Source organism: Oncorhynchus clarkii, chromosome 17 (assembly GCF_045791955.1).
Source record: "Oncorhynchus clarkii lewisi isolate Uvic-CL-2024 chromosome 17, UVic_Ocla_1.0, whole genome shotgun sequence".
NCBI classification, from domain to species: Eukaryota; Metazoa; Chordata; class Actinopteri; order Salmoniformes; family Salmonidae; genus Oncorhynchus; species Oncorhynchus clarkii.
In genome coordinates, this window is record NC_092163.1 from 39,467,552 (window position 1) to 39,483,768 (window position 16,217).

Consider the following 16,217-nt stretch of genomic DNA (forward strand, 5'->3'; position numbering starts at 1 on the left):
ACCCTTCATCTATAAGCCTTGTGAAGTTTTTTCCCATCTGGATTAGATAATGGCAACGGAGGAGATGGCTGGCGTTTTACAATCCCCTAACCAATTGTGCTATTGTGTGTGTTTTTTTGCATTATTTGTAACTTATTTTATATATAATGTTTCTGCCACTGTATCTTATGACCAAAAAGAGCTTCAAGATATCAGGACAGCGATTACTCAACCCATACTGGAGGAATACTATTTCTTTAATGAGTCAGACGGGAAGGATTTACTTCAGACGACGACAATGCGCAGGAGAAAGAGACGGAGATATTGGGGACGAAGGTCCAGGTGCCTTGAAAGGATCCGGAGGGGAGCGGGTATTCTCCCTTTACCATCGGTCCTATTAACCAACGTACAATCATTGGAAAATAAAATAGATGAACTACGATCACGTATATCCTACCATTGGGAAAATATTTTTTTTTATATCTTATGTTTCACCGAGTCGTGGCTAAACAACGACATGAATAACATACATCTGGTGGGTTTCAAGCTTTTTCGGCAGGATAGGACAGAGGCCTCTGGTAAAGACAATGGGTGGCGGTCTATGTATATTTGTTAACAACAGCTGGTGCATGAAATCTAAGGAAGTCTCCAGGTTTTTCCCGCCTGAGGTAGAGTATCTCATGAAAAGCTGTAGAACACACTATTTACCAAGATAATTTTCCTCTATATTCTTCATAGCTGTCTATTTACCACCACAAACCGATGCGGGCACTAAGACTGCACTCAATGAGCTGTACACGGCCATCAGCAAACAGAAAAAGCTCACCCGGAGACGGAGCTCCTAGTGGCCAGAGACTTTAATGCAGGGAAACTTAAATCCATTTTACCTCATTTCTACCAGCATGTTAAATGTGCAACCAGAAGGAAAACAACTCTAGACCACCTTTACTCCACACACAGAGACGCGTACAAAGCTCTCCTTCACCCTCCATTTGGCAAATCAAACCATAAATCTATCCTCCTGATTCTTGCTTACAAGCAAAAAGTAATGCAGGAAGCACCAGTGACTCGATCAATAAGAAAGTAGTCAGATGAAGCAGATGCTAAGCTACAGGACTGTTTTGCTTGCACAGACTGTAATATGTTCCAGGATTCTCAGTCACTGGCTTCATCAATAAGTGTATTGATGACGTCGTCCCCACAGTGACCATACGTACATACCCCAACCAGAAGCCATGGATTACAAGCAACATCCACACTGAGATAAAGGGTAGAGCTGCCACTTTCAAGGAGCGGGACTCTAACCCGGAAGATTATAAGAAATTACGCTATGCCCTCCGACAAACCATCAAACAGGCAAAGCGTCAATACAGGACTAAGATTGAATCATACTACACCGGCTCCGACGCTCTCCGGCCAACTATTACAGACTACAAAGGTAAGCAAAGCCACAAGCTGCCCAGTGACACGAGCCTACCAGACGAGCTAAATTACTTCTATGCTCGCCTCGAGGCAAGTAACACTGAAACATGCATTAGAACATCAGCTGTTCCGGACGACTGTGTGATAACGCTCTCCGTAGCCAATGTGAGTAAGACCTTCAAACAGGTCAACATTCACAAGGCAACAGGGCCAGATGGAATACCAGGACGTGTACTCCGAACATGTGCTGACCAACTGGCAAATGTCTCACTGACATTTTCAACCTGTCCCTGACTGAGTCTGTAATACCAACATGTTTCAAGCAGACCACCATAGTCCCTATCCCTGTGCCCAAGAACACTAAGGTAACCTGCCTAAATGACAACCGACCCGTAGTACTCACGTCTCTAGTTCTGAAATGCTGGTCATGGCTCACATCAACACCATTATCTCAGAAACCTCAGACCCACTCCAATTTGCATACCACCTAAACAGATCCAAAGATGACGCAATCTCTATTGCACTCAACACTGCCCTTTCCCACCTGGACAAAAGGAATGCTATTCATTGACTACAGCTCAGCATTCAACATCATAGTGCCCTCAAAGCTCATCACTAAGCTAAGGACCCTGGGACTAAACACCTCCCTCTGTAACTGGATCCTGGACTTCCTAACGGGCCGCCCCCAGGTGGTGAGGGTAGGTAACAACACATCTGCCACGCTGATCATCAACATAGGGGTCCCTCATCGGTGCGTGCTCAGTCCCCTCCTGTACTCCTTGTTCACTCATGACTGCATGGCCAGGCACGACTCCAACACCCTCATCAAGTTTGCAGATGACAATAGTGGTAGGCCTGATCACTGACAACGATGAGACAGGCTATCGGGAGGTGGTCAGAGACCTGCCGTTTGGTGCCAGGACAACAACCTCTCCCTCAACATAATCAATGATGTGGACTACAGGAAAAGGAGAACAGAGTACACCCCCAATGTCATCGATGGGGTTGCAGTGGAGCAGGTTGAGAGCGTCAAGTTCCTTGGCGTCCACTTCCCCAACAAAACACACTAAGACAGTCATCAAGAGGGCACAACAAAACCAATTCCCGCTCAGGAGACTGAAAAGATTTGGCATGGGTCCTCAGATCCTCAAAAAGTTATACAGCTGCACCATTGAGATCATCCTGACAGGTTGTATCACTGCCTGGTATGGCAACTGCTCAGTCTCCGACCGCAAGGCAATACGGAGGGTAGAGCGTGTGGCCCAGTACATCACTGGGGCCCAGCTTCCTGCCATCCAGGACCTCTATACCTGGCGGTGTCAGAGAAAGGCCCTAAAAATTGTCAAGCACTCCAGCCATGCTAGTCATAGACCCTTCTCTTTGCTACCTCACACCTACGATACTGGAGCACCAAGTCTTGGTCCAAAAGGCTTCTTAACAGCTTCTACCCCGAGCCATAACACTCCTGCTGCTACTCTGTTTATTATCTATGCATAGTCACTTTAACTCTACCTACTTGTGCATATTACCTCAATTACCTTGACTAACCGGTACCCCCTGTATATAGCCTCGCTGTTGTTATTTTACTGCTGCTCTTTAATTATTTCGGAATTTTTATTTTCTATTTTCTACTTAACACTTATTTTCTCTTAACTTCTTAAAGCATTGTTGTTTAAGTGCTTGTAAGTAAGCATTTCACTGTAAGGCAAGGTCTACTACATCTGTTGTATTCGGCACATGTGACAAATACAATTTGATTTGATTTGATTTCGTTGAACTGATTGACCCTTCCTCAAGAAAAGGTGATCTGCCTGTGTGTGTGTGTTTCAATTACTTAAAGTGTTTCTCAGTTTTCTTGTATACACATTCATCTATGTGTTTGTTTGTTGTTTGCTGTTTGTTGTTTGTTTGTTTGTTGTTTGCCTCTGTATCTCCCTTCGTGTTTAGAGGCTGGTTTCAGGTTCTTACATGTAGTCGTTGTGGCGTGTGCGGGCAGGCTGCAGATCAGGGTAAGAGGCTGGTCAGCTTCTGCCTCCTCTGGCTCTGCTGGGGCCAGTTGCGCCCCCTGTCGTGGTACCCCCATGCTGGGCACCTGCAGCAGGGTTGTTTAATGTACAGATTCAATCAACAATAACATGGTAACATTGATTCAGATTGAGTGGTTGGTGACCACTGGTCTATCTTAAAATGATTCCTAGTCGATCACCAAACATTTCTGTAGAAAAGCCAACGACATGTGTCTTGCACTGTTTGGCGGTAGGTGCACTTGATTCGTGCCAGGTAGGTGTTTCCATTTTGAACCATTTCATTTGTCTGAAGGGACAAACTCTGCCTACCCGGTAGACCCAAAAAGCTAAATCAAGTGTGCCTAGTGCGCAGTCCAATCAAATTGCTTAACTCACCATGCCTGCAGCTTCCTAATCCACAGCTAAGTTTGATACTAGCCAACGTGAGATTTCACAACTTTTGAAACCATGACTAGAGAGAGACTGTCAAAGAATACAGCAAAGAGCTGCTGTTTTTATGAGTGAATTCATGTTTAAGTTTTTATTCAGAACTGTCAACACTGTTTTTATTCCAACACTTTTACAAAACATTAAACGCGCTTCTCACTTACAGTCGCGGTACAACAGGCACCTCAGCTGCAATTAATGAGTAGCTAATTGTATCGATAGGCCTGTGGTCTTATAATTAGCGGATCGTCGTGTCTATTTTTTTAATCAAGGAATATTTCACTTTCTCTGGCCGTAGGAAAAACATGAATTTAAGGCAGAAATAATGAGGTACGACTCAAGTTTCGCCATCAGGTGGAAGACGGTGTCCCCTCTGGTCAGTCTCACCGGAGAAAAGTAGAGAGGAGGGGCAGTGAGCGTCGGACCCAATGCCGCTCTCTCCCTTCTCTCCGCTGAGACCTACCATCAGATTCAGGTACCGTCAGTCCAGTAAAATAAAAAAGAGAATTATTTAAATGTATCCTCTTTGTGCCTCACAAGTTCACAACAACTGATCTATTTTGTTATCATAGCTTGAGTTTTTAAATATAATATGGTCTGAGAAGAACAATATTGACAGGCCAAGCACAGCCAATATGCTGCAATAATGTATTAGGCCTACTGCACGAACCTCATTCCTACAGACCTGTATTCATTAGGTTAATGTTGCATAGGATTACATGTTTAAAAAAAATATCTGAGTGGTACATCTCAGCTTGCATTTTGACTCCGAAAGTGATCTTGACTCAGAAAGTTTTGGTGACCAAATAAAGGGACAACTTAAACAACAACAACAACAACGACAAATATAGCTGGGAGCAGCAATGAACGGGTTTCAGACGATGACAGAAAGAACAAAAGATCAGTTGGATAACAAAGCAAGCACTCTCAACTATCTTCTTTATCTTTCGATCTTCCTTTTGTTAAATCAAGTTTGTTCTAGTGCTTTAGGTTGGTTATCTTTGAAAGCAGTTATCACTCTTAAAGTCATTACTTAATGTATTGAGTTTATATATAAATATGAGTAAGTCAAAAGTTTGGACACCTATTCATTCAAGGGGTTTTCTTTATTTTTTACAATTTTCTATATAGTAGAGTAATAGTGAAGACATCAATACTATGAAATAACACACATGGAATCATGTAGTAACCAAAAATTATAATCTATTTTATATTCTTCAAAGTAGCCACCCTTTGCCTTGATGACCGCTTTTGCACACTCTTGGCATTCTCTCAATCAGCTTCATGAGGAATGATTTTCCAACTGTCTTGATGGAGTTCCCACATATGGTCGAATGTGGTGTTATTTGGACTTATGGTAAATGAGAATACGCTTTTCAAAGGTTTTCCAAAATGTCCAAGATGGAGGAAAATCTATCCTGATGGACCTTATGGGTCCTTGAGGCAATTTTTTTCAGCATGAGACACCTACAGTGCCTTGCGAAAGTATTCGGCCCCCTTGAACTTTGCGACCTTTTGCCACATTTCAGGCTTCAAACATAAAGATATAAAACTGTATTTTTTTGTGAAGAATCAACAACAAGTGGGACACAATCATGAAGTGGAACGACGTTTGAAATATCCAATAAACTTTTTTAACAAATCAAAAACTGAAAAATTGGGCGTGCAAAATTATTCAGCCCCCTTAAGTTGCTGCGATTACAGCTGTAAGTCGCTTGGGGTATGTCTCTATCAGTTTTGCACATCGAGAGACTGAAATTCTTTCCCATTCCCCCTTGCAAAACAGCTCGAGCTCAGTGAGGTTGGATGGAGAGCATTTGTGAACAGCAGTTTTCAGTTCTTTCCACAGATTCTCGATTGGATTCAGGTCTGGACTTTGACTTGGCCATTCTAACACCTGGATATGGTTATTTTTGAACCATTCCATTGTAGATTTTGCTTTATGTTTTGGATCATTGTCTTGTTGGAAGACAAATCTCCGTCCCAGTCTCAGGTCTTTTGCAGACTCCATCAGGTTTTGTTCCAGAATGGTCCTGTATTTGGCTCCATCCATCTTCCCATCAATTTTAACCATCTTCCCTGTCCCTGCTGAAGAAAAGCAGGCCCAAACCATGATGATGCCACCACCATGTTTGACAGTGGGTATGGTGTGTTCAGGGTGATGAGCTGTGTTGCTTTTACGCCAAACATAACGTTTTGCATTGTTGCCAAAAAGTTTAATTTTGGTTTCATCTGACCAGAGCACCTTCTTCCACATGTTTGGTGTGTCTCCCAGGTGGCTTGTGGCAAACTTTAAACGACACTTTTTATGGATATCTTTAAGAAATGGCTTTCTTCTTGCCACTCTTCCATAAAGGCCAGATTTGTGCAATATACGACTGATTGTTGTCCTATGGACAGAGTCTCCCACCTCAGCTGTAGATCTCTGCAGTTCATCCAGAGTGATCATGGGCCTCTTGGCTGCATCTGTGATCAGTCTTCTCCTTGTATGTGAAATAGAGGGACGGCCAGGTCTTGGTAGATTTGCAGTGGTCTGATACTCCTTCCATTTCAATATTATCGCTTGCACAGTGCTCCTTGGGATGTTTAAAGCATGGGAAATCTTTTTGTATCCAAATGTGGCTTTAAACTTCTTCACAACAGTATCTCGGACCTGCCTGGTGTGTTCCTTGTTCTTCATGATGCTCTCTGCGCTTTTGACGGACCTCTGAGACTATCACAGTGCAGGTGCATTTATACGGAGACTTGATTACACACAGGTGGATTGTATTTATCATCATTAGTCATTTAGGTCAACATTGGATCATTCAGAGATCCTCACTAAACTTCTGGAGAGAGTTTGCTGCACTGAAAGTAAAGGGGCTGAATAATTTTGCACGCCCAATTTTTCAGTTTTTGATTTGTTAAAAAAGTTTGAAATATCCAATAAATGTCCTTCCACTTCATGATTGTGTCCCACTTGTTGTTGATTCTTCACAAAAAAATACAGTTTTATATCTTTATGTTTGAAGTCTGAAATGTGGCAAAAGGTCGCAAAGTTCAAGGGGGCCGAATACTTTCGCAAGGCACTGTACATAGAACGTTTCACGTCTCTAGGTCAAACAGGGCCGATATGAAGGTTTATGTGAGACTGCTTGTAAAAACGCCCCCTATAGGCCAATTGGTGCCAATATTTTTGACCAAGTTACTCATGACCTCTAGGTTCTGTGTGCCAAATTAGAAAAAAAGTTACCAATCTTAAGTTACTTGACCATGTCAAGAAAACAATTATAATTCAGAGAATAACAATGGCTTTGCTGTGAACCCATAAAAAGCACAAACCTGTAGCAGGTTCTGGGTCTGGTTCTCAACTGCAGGGACGGTTCGCTCCCTCCTCCATTTGATGAGAGCCACTCGATCCTTGATGGACTTTCCTACGATCTTCACATCGCTGTCCAGGAAGAAGCCTGAATCTACCTATAACAGAGAGGTTATTACCAATGCTGCGTTCATAACATCTCATAAATACCAGCATACGACTGGGGAAAATCCACTTGAACGCCCCTCCAACTGGTAATTACTAGAGGGAAACTTGTCCATCATCTCTCTCCGACTTCTCTCACATGCTGATGTCACAACTCTGATGTCACATACTAAGGAAATGACACCACACAGACCCCAGCCACGATTTGTTCACTTCCTTGCCGTCAGGCAGATGGTATCGGAGCATGAGGTCTGATATAAACTGTCTCTGATCCTGTTGGTGTCTAAAATCCATCAGACTGCTGAACACTTGAACTGGACTGAACACCTGTAGCACACATGCACTCACTCACACTCCTCCCCCCCACACACACCCACACACAAATGTACATTCATGTTACGCACACATCACTGCTGCTAGCATTATGATTGCTAAATGCCGCATAGTTAAAAAACCTGCCCCCCAAACCCCTCTTCCCCAAAACATGTGTAAATATTAGACTATAAATTGTATTATACTTATGCTACTATTTGTATTCTTATATTTTATTGTTTCTTATTGCTGTTGCATTGTAAAGAAGGAACCTGCAAGTAAGCCTTTCGTTGGACAGTGTATAACATGTATATCCCATACATCTGACTAATAAAACTTGAAACTTAAAATGACCTCGATAACAGAATTTTCGGCAGTTAAATGCTACAAAAAAAATATTATTTATAAAAAACAATAAAATATGGTTTTCGACCACTATAATTTGTTTACGAGGATGATCTGTACTTTTACTTTATGATTGCTGCAGCTTGTTTGCCATTAGCCAATTGGCGTTCTCAATGAGTTGAAAGCACGTAAATGCACACAACTCGTTGTTCTAATTTTACAAGTAGTATTGTCAGAGTTTCCAACTTTTTATGAATGCAGCATAAACAAACCAGGAAGAAGCCTGACTCCACCGACAGAAAAGAGGTTATCCTCAGAAATACTCTAAGGACGAGATGCTAATCCAGTTCTTTTCAATTAGCAGTGCAGTGCATTCTGGGTCAAGGGGAGCACTCCTTCAAGGAGAAAATGGGAGTCAATTGGGCACTAGCTCAACATCCCAAGAATAGCATGAATTACATGAACAAGACGCACAATATTACAGATATTTTCCGAGATGTGAGACTATTAAGTTCTCCGTAATATTTTACTGCTTTGAAATCGTGACATTACATGCTTTCGAGTAAAAAAAATAAGTTTCTCGACTCATACCCTGACTTTCTAGAAGGGAGTGTGTGAGAAATGGCCTAGCAACCATGTGATACAGCATGACAATGTCAATGTGATTGGTCAAGAAAGCTCAGAGCGTTAGGTATTTCTCTATTAATCTTTCCTACAATTTAGGGTCTTTCAGTAGATTGTCTTTGTTATCACAAAAAAAAAACAGACGGAGCCCTGACTTCACCCACAGCAGACTGGACAGAACAAGGAAGGACAGAGGTTATCACAAAGAACCCTGACTCCATTAACAGTAGACAGGACAGGACAGGACAGGCAGAGCAGGAATGGATAGAGGTTATCACTAAGAACCCTGACTCCATCTGCAGTAGACAGGACCGTACAGACAGGACAGAACAAGGAAGGACAGAGGTTATCACAAAGAACCCTGACTCCATTAACAGTAGACAGGACAGGACAGAGGTTATCACAAAGAACCCTAACTCCATTAACAGTAGACAGGAAAGGGCAAACAGGACTGGACAGGACAGGATAGTGCAGACAGAATAGAGATTATCACTAAGAACCCTGACTCCATCTGCAGTAGACAGGACAGTGCAGACAGAGCAGGAAAGGATAGAGGTTATCACTAAGAACCCTGACTCCATCTACAGTACAGTAGACAGGACAGGACAGACAGGACAGAACAAGGAAGGACAGAGGTTATCACAAAGAACCCTGACTCCATCTACAGTAGACAGGACAGCAAAGCAGAGGTGTTATCACCAGACTTGAGCTAACGTGGAAATATGAATTGATCAGACAGCACTTTAGGGACATCAGCTGTCCCTATCTTTGTATCACAGTCGCCCAACGAGATAAAAGCTTGCCCCTCCTTAGCCCACAGCTCTCTGATGGGCCACAGGGTCGGGCAGGGTCTACCAGATTGACTGGTTTAAATCAATACCTTCCTGGATGATACTGGCCCGACCACAAGACCAATTAGAGTTTACTGATTACATGATGGGTAATTATATCAGGACTGGCTTGTGGAGATGATTTTTTTTACTGTCCAGGAATGGACTGTAACACGATATCAAGTCTTTCAGCGTGTTTGAGGAAGATCAGTTTAATCACATGACTTGTTATATGGGATTAGATGTTATTTGTAGATATGTGATTCTGTGCAGTCTGACTGTAATCTCAAAAACACACTATTTCATGACTATTACCAATTGCACAGCAGGCCCTAGCCCCCAGAGGCATGTTGGGAGATGTAGTCTGTACAGACAAGGCCGTAACTACATGTGAGGACGCTGAGATCCGGACTACAGTCATTTTTATCTAATTTGAAAAAACGAATAATAAATAAATATAAATAATAAAATATAGATTTTGTACACAATAAAGGAAATCAATTACGGGTCAACATCTAAATATTGCTCCCCGCGTTGATCAAAGCTCAGAACACTTATATTCTTGGAATGATGAACAGTGGTTTGTTAGTTATGTTCGCCCGCATCCCCCGGATTTGCCTTTTTAGCAGCACATTCACCACTCTCTGAAATGGGTAACTCTGCCCTCTTGCGACACAGGACGTGAAACGAATGAGAAACGAACTACCCCATCTCAGAGTCGGCTTAAAAAACTCAATTAGAGATGCTGCTGACAGTGTGTTTGCAAGATTCTGTAAAAAAAAAAAAAGGTAATTTTCCAACCACCCGCGACTCCTGCCAGGTCTACAGACATACCCCAAACAAACAAAAAATGGACTCTCGGAGAATGAGTGCACAACTGGTAAATAGTCGCTTATTGATATGTCAGTCAGTCAGGTGGCTAGCTACTGGCAGAGACTTGTACAGTAACGTTGAAGGTTTTGGCTAGTAGGCTATTATTATTAGTATTCTAATTTTTTATTTCACCTTTATTTAACCAGGTAGGCCAGTTGAGAATAAGTTCTCGTTTACAAATGCGACCTGGCCAAGATAAAGCAAAGCAGTGTGACAAAAATAACAACACAGAGTTACACATAAACAAACATACAGTCAATAACACAATAGAAAGATCTATGTACAGTGTGAGCAAATGTAGAAGAGTAGGGATGTGAGGCAATAAATTGGCCATAGAGGTGAAATAATTACAATTTAGCATTAACACTGGAGTGATAGATGTGCAGATGATGATGTGCAAGTAGAGATACTAGGGTGCAAAAGAGCAAGAGGATAAATACCAATATGGGGATGAGGTAGTTGGGTGTGCTATTTACAGATTGGCTGTGTACAGGTACAGTGATCGGTAAGCTGCTCTGACAGCTGATGCTTAAAGGTAGAGAGGGAGATATAAGGTTCCAGCTTCAGTGATTTTTGCAATTCGTTCCAGTCATTGGCAGCAGAGAACTGGAAGGAAAGGCGGCGAAAGGAAGTGCTGGCTTTGGGGATGACCAGTGAAATATACCTGCTGGAGTGTGTGCTACGGGTGGGTGACCAGTGAGCTGAGATAAGGCGGGGCTTTACCTAGCAAAGACTTATAGATGACCTGGGGCCAGTGGGTTTGGCAACGAATATGTAGTGAGGCCAGCCAACGAGAGCATACAGGTCGCAGTGGTGGGTAGAATATGGGGCTTTGGTGACAAAACAGACGGCACTGTGATAGACTACATCCAGTTTGCTGAGTAGAGTGTTGGAGGCTATTTTGTAAATGACATCGCCGAAGTCAAGGATCGGTAGGATAGTCAGTTTTACAAGGGTATGTTTGGCAGCATGAGTGATGGAGGCTTTGTTGCGAAATAGGAAGATGATTTTAGATGTAATTTTGGATTGGAGATGCTAAATGTGAGTCTGGAAGGAGAGTTTACAGTCTAACCAGACACCTAGGTATTTGTAGTTGTCCACATATTCTAAGTTACAACTTTCCAGAGTAGTGATGCTAGTCGGATGGGTGGGTGCAGGCAACAATCGGTTGAAGAATATTGAAATGGAAGGAGTATCAGACCACTGCAAATCTACCAAGACCTGGCCGTCCCTCTAAACTTTCAGCTCATACAAGGAGAAGACTGATCAGAGATGCAGCCAAGAGGCCCATGATCACTCTGGATGAACTGCAGAGATCTACAGCTGAGGTGGGAGACTCTGTCCATAGGACAACAATCAGTCGTATATTGCACAAATCTGGCCTTTATGGAAGAGTGGCAAGAAGAAAGCCATTTCTTAAAGATATCCATAAAAAGTGTTGTTTAAAGTTTGCCACAAGCCACCTGGGAGACACACCAAACATGTGGAAGAAGGTGCTCTGTTCAGATGAAACCAAAATTGAACTTTTTGGCAACAATGCAAAACGTTATGTTTGGCGTAAAAGCAACACAGCTGAACACACCATCCCCACTGTCAAACATGGTGGTGGCAGCATCATGGTTTGGGCCTGCTTTTCTTCAGCAGGGACAGGGAAGATGGTTAAAATTGATGGGAAGATGGATGGAGCCAAATACAGGACCATTCTGGAACAAAACCTGATGGAGTCTGCAAAAGACCTGAGACTGGGACGGAGATTTGTCTTCCAACAAGACAATGATCCAAAACATAAAGCAAAATCTACAATGGAATGGTTCAAAAATAAACATATCCAGGTGTTAGAATGGCCAAGTCAAAGTCCAGAAGTCAAAATCCAGACCTGAATCCAATCGAGAATCTGTGGAAAGAACTGAAAACTGCTGTTCACAAATGCTCTCCATCCAACCTCACTGAGCTTGAGCTGTTTTGCAAGGAGGAATGGGAAAAAATGTCGGTCTCTCGATGTGCAAAACTGATTGAGACATACCCCAAGCGACTTACAGCTGTAATCGCAGCAAAAGGTGGCGCTACAAAGTATTAACTTAAGGGGGCTGAATAATTTTGCACGCCCAATTTTTCAGTTTTTGATTTGTTAAAAAAGTTTGAAATATCCAATAAATGTTGTTCCACTTCATGATTGTGTCCCACTTGTTGTTGATTCCTCACAAAAAAATACAGTTTTATATCTTCATGTTTGAAGCCTGAAATGTGGCAAAAGGTCGCAAAGTTCAAGGGGGCCGAATACTTTCGCAAGGCACTGTATATACAGAGAAAAGAGTCAGCCCAAGAATTTAACCCTGTGGCACCCCCATAGAGACTGCCAGAGGTCCGGACAACAGGCCCTCCGATTTGCCACACTGAACTCTATCTGAGAAGGAGTTGGTGAACCAGATGAGGCAGTCATTTGAGAAACCAAGGCTATTGAGTCTGCCAATAAAAATGTGGTGATTGACAGAGTCGAAAGCCTTGGCCAAGTTGATGAAGACGGCTGCACAGCACTGTCTTTTATCGATGGCGGTTATGATATCATTTAGGACCTTGAGCGTGGCTGAGGTGCACCCATGACCAGCTCAGAAACCAGATTGCATAGTGGAGAAGGTACGTTGGAATTCAAAATGGTCTGTGATCTGTTTGTTAACTTGGCTTTCAAAGATTTTAGAAAGGCAGGGCAGGATGGATATAGGTCTTTAACAGTTTGGGTCTAGAGTGTCTCTCCATTTGAATAGGGGGATGACCACGGCAGCTTTCCAATCTTTGGGGATCTCAGACGATACGAAAGAGAGGTTGAACAGGCTAGTAATAGGGGTTGCAACAATTTTGGCGGATAATTTTAGAAAGAGAGGGTCCAGATTGTCTAGCCCAGCTGATTTGTAGTGATCCAGATTTTGCAGCTCTTTCAGAACATCAGGTGTCTGGATTTGGGTGAAGGAGAAATTAGGGGAGGCTTGGGCAAGTTGCTGCAGAGGTGTGCTGAGCTGTTGGCCGGGCTAGGGATAGCCAGGTGGAAAACATGGCCAGCCGTGGAAAAATGCTTATTGAAATGATTGATTATCGTTATGGAATTAGTGCTACAGGATGCAAATTTCTGTTTGAAAAAGCTAGCCTTAGCTTTCCTAACTGACTGAGTATATTGGTTCCTGACTTTGCATATCACGGGGGCTATTCGATGCTAATGCAGAACACCACAGGATGTTTTTGTGCTGGTCAAGCGCAGTCAAGTCTAGGGTGAACCAAGGGCTATACCTGTTCTTAGTTCTACTTTTTTGAACGGGGCATGCTTATTTAAGATGGTGAGGAAAGCACTTTTAAAGAGCAACCAGGCATCCTCAACTTATGGGATGAGGTCAATATCCTTCCAGGATACCTGGGCCATTTCAATTAGAAAGGCCTGCTCGCTGAAAAGTAGAAGCTCGAATTGTTTGAGCACAGACCTGGATCGTATGACAGAACTCTGCAGGCTATCTCTGCAGTAAATTGCAACTCCGCCCCCTTTGGCAGTTCTATCTTGTCGGAAGATGTTATAGTTAGGGATGGAAATTTCAGGATTTTTGGTGGCCTTCCTAAGCCATGATTCAGACACGGCTAGGACATCAGGGTTGGCGGAGTGTGCTAAAGCAGTGAATAAAACAAACTTAGGGAGGAGGCTTCTGATGTTTACATGCATGAAACCAAGGCTTTTACGGTTACAGAAGTCAACAAATGAGAGCGCCTGGGGAATGGGAGTGGTGCTGGGGGGCTGCAGGGCCTGGGTTAACCTCTACATCACCAGAGGAACAGAGGAGGACTAGGATAAGGGTACGGCTAAAGGATATAAGAACTGGTCGTCTAGTGCGCTCGGAACAGAGAGTAAAATGAGCAGATTTCTGGCCGTGGAAGAATAGATTCAAGGCATAATGTACAGACAAGGGTATGGTAGGATGTGAGTACAGTGGAGGTAAACCTATTACTTAGCCAACTAGAATAATGAAGTAAGAAGCTAATGTTAAAAGGAGCCTACTTCCGCAGGAGCAAACAATAAGGTATTAAGTTCTCATAATAACTTTGCTTTACAGAGAGTCGGCTACTGAGACAGACAGTGATGTGGCACTCAGTGGTGAGGCTGAGGCAGGCTGCAATGCATTCAGGAGGAAGTAGAGGAGACAGAGAGAGCGTGCGGAAGCAAGCAGAGGGAGGGGTTAGTACAGTAGGTCACAAACTTGGCGTCATGGCCCCATGTGGAGTCCCGTAAGAAAATTGGTACTAATCTTATCAAACAAGTTAGGAACTGAAAGAAAAGAAGACATGTTTCAATATGAACATCTCCACATGGCCTATCTTCCCTATAGACCTGCATAAAAATGCAATCAATACAGTTCTAAAAATGTCATTCGTTTTCGTTTTTATCTGTGGTTGTTCGTCTTATCTCAATCGCCCACTGGAGTCTATAGTTTACCCATTACCCACCTTTTTACCACAACATCACTGATAGTAAAATATAATCGTAAGAAATATTGTAATAATTCATGTGAATGTGATAATACGATCATCTGTGTGCCCCATTGATGTCTGTTTGTGTGGAGCTTGATTATTAATGCCTAGGAATACAAATGTGAACGCTGTGTAATTGGAGAAAATAACTATCTATGTAAAGAGTTGATGATCCATTTCATCATTACAACTGATTGAACAGTTGCTGATGCTTGGTGTCAGTGTGAATCATTTCTCATATTTCCCCCCCCCCCTTTCGGGGGTATAACATTACAATTGTATAGCTAATAGGCTACGTGTTTGTATACTGAGCAAAAATATAAACACAACGTGAAACAATTTCTAAGATTTAACTGAGTTACAGTTCATATGAGGAAATCAGTCAATTGGAATATATTAATTAGGCCCAAAAATATGGATTTCACACGACTGGCAATACAGATCTATTGGTCACAGATACCTTATAAGAAACGGGCCTCATGTACTTGTCACAGATATCTTAGAATCAATGGGCCTCATGTACTTGTCACAGATACCTTTTAAGAAACGGGCCTCATGTACTTATAACAGTGTTTCTGTGCATTCATATTGCCATCAATAAAATGCAATTGTGTTCATTGTCCATAGCTTATAACCCCACCACCATGGGGCACTCTGTTCACAACATTGACATGAGCAAACCACTCCCCCACACAACGCCATACACATGGGTCTGCGGTTGTGAGGCTGTTGTGAGGCTGTTTGGACTCTAAAACGATGTTGGAGGCGGCTTATGGTAGTTAAATTAACATAAAATTATCTGACAACAGCTCTGGTGGACCTTCCTGCAGTCAGCATGCCAATTGCACGCTCCCTCAAAACTTGAGACATCTGTGGCATTGCGTTGTGTGACAAAACTGCACATTTTAGAGTGGCTTATTATTGTGCCCAGAACAAAGTGCACCTGTGTAATGATCATTCTGTTTAATCAGCTTCTTGATAGGCAACACCTGTCTTGGCAAAGGAGAAATGCTAACTAACACGAATGTAAACAAATTTGTGCACAAAGTTCGAGAGAAATAAGCTTTTTTTTTGCGTTTCAGCTCATGAAACATGGGACCAACACTTTACATGTTGTGTTTATATTATTGTTCAGTGTAGATCAATTGAGGTGAATGAACCTACAACAGCCAAGGTGATAATGGCTGGGTTAATTTTTTCTTGTTTTTGCTGTTCTCCAAATATATATATATATATATATATATATATATATATATATATATATATATATATAAATATAAGCAACTATGTCCTCTAGACTCTAGACTATATATATATATATATATATATAGTCTAGAGGACAGAGTTGCTTTCCATGAGGATGCCACATGGCTAGATTAAAGTAAAATGCTACATTTCACTCGTCATAAAACA

At 42.3% G+C, this 16,217-nt stretch overlaps 1 protein-coding gene across 2 annotated transcripts in view; it reads right to left on the bottom strand.

Moving 5' to 3' along the window:
• Positions 1-16,217, bottom strand: part of LOC139370810 (WNK lysine deficient protein kinase 2) — a 68,930-nt gene that overhangs the window by 41,752 nt on the left and 10,961 nt on the right. For both annotated transcript variants that reach the window (XM_071110592.1, XM_071110590.1), the window contains exons 7-8: positions 7,176-7,310; positions 3,370-3,493 (exon numbers count right to left, since the gene is read on the bottom strand). In XM_071110592.1, the coding sequence (XP_070966693.1) occupies positions 3,370-3,493; positions 7,176-7,310 (259 nt within the window). The remainder of the gene's footprint in view (positions 1-3,369; positions 3,494-7,175; positions 7,311-16,217) is intronic.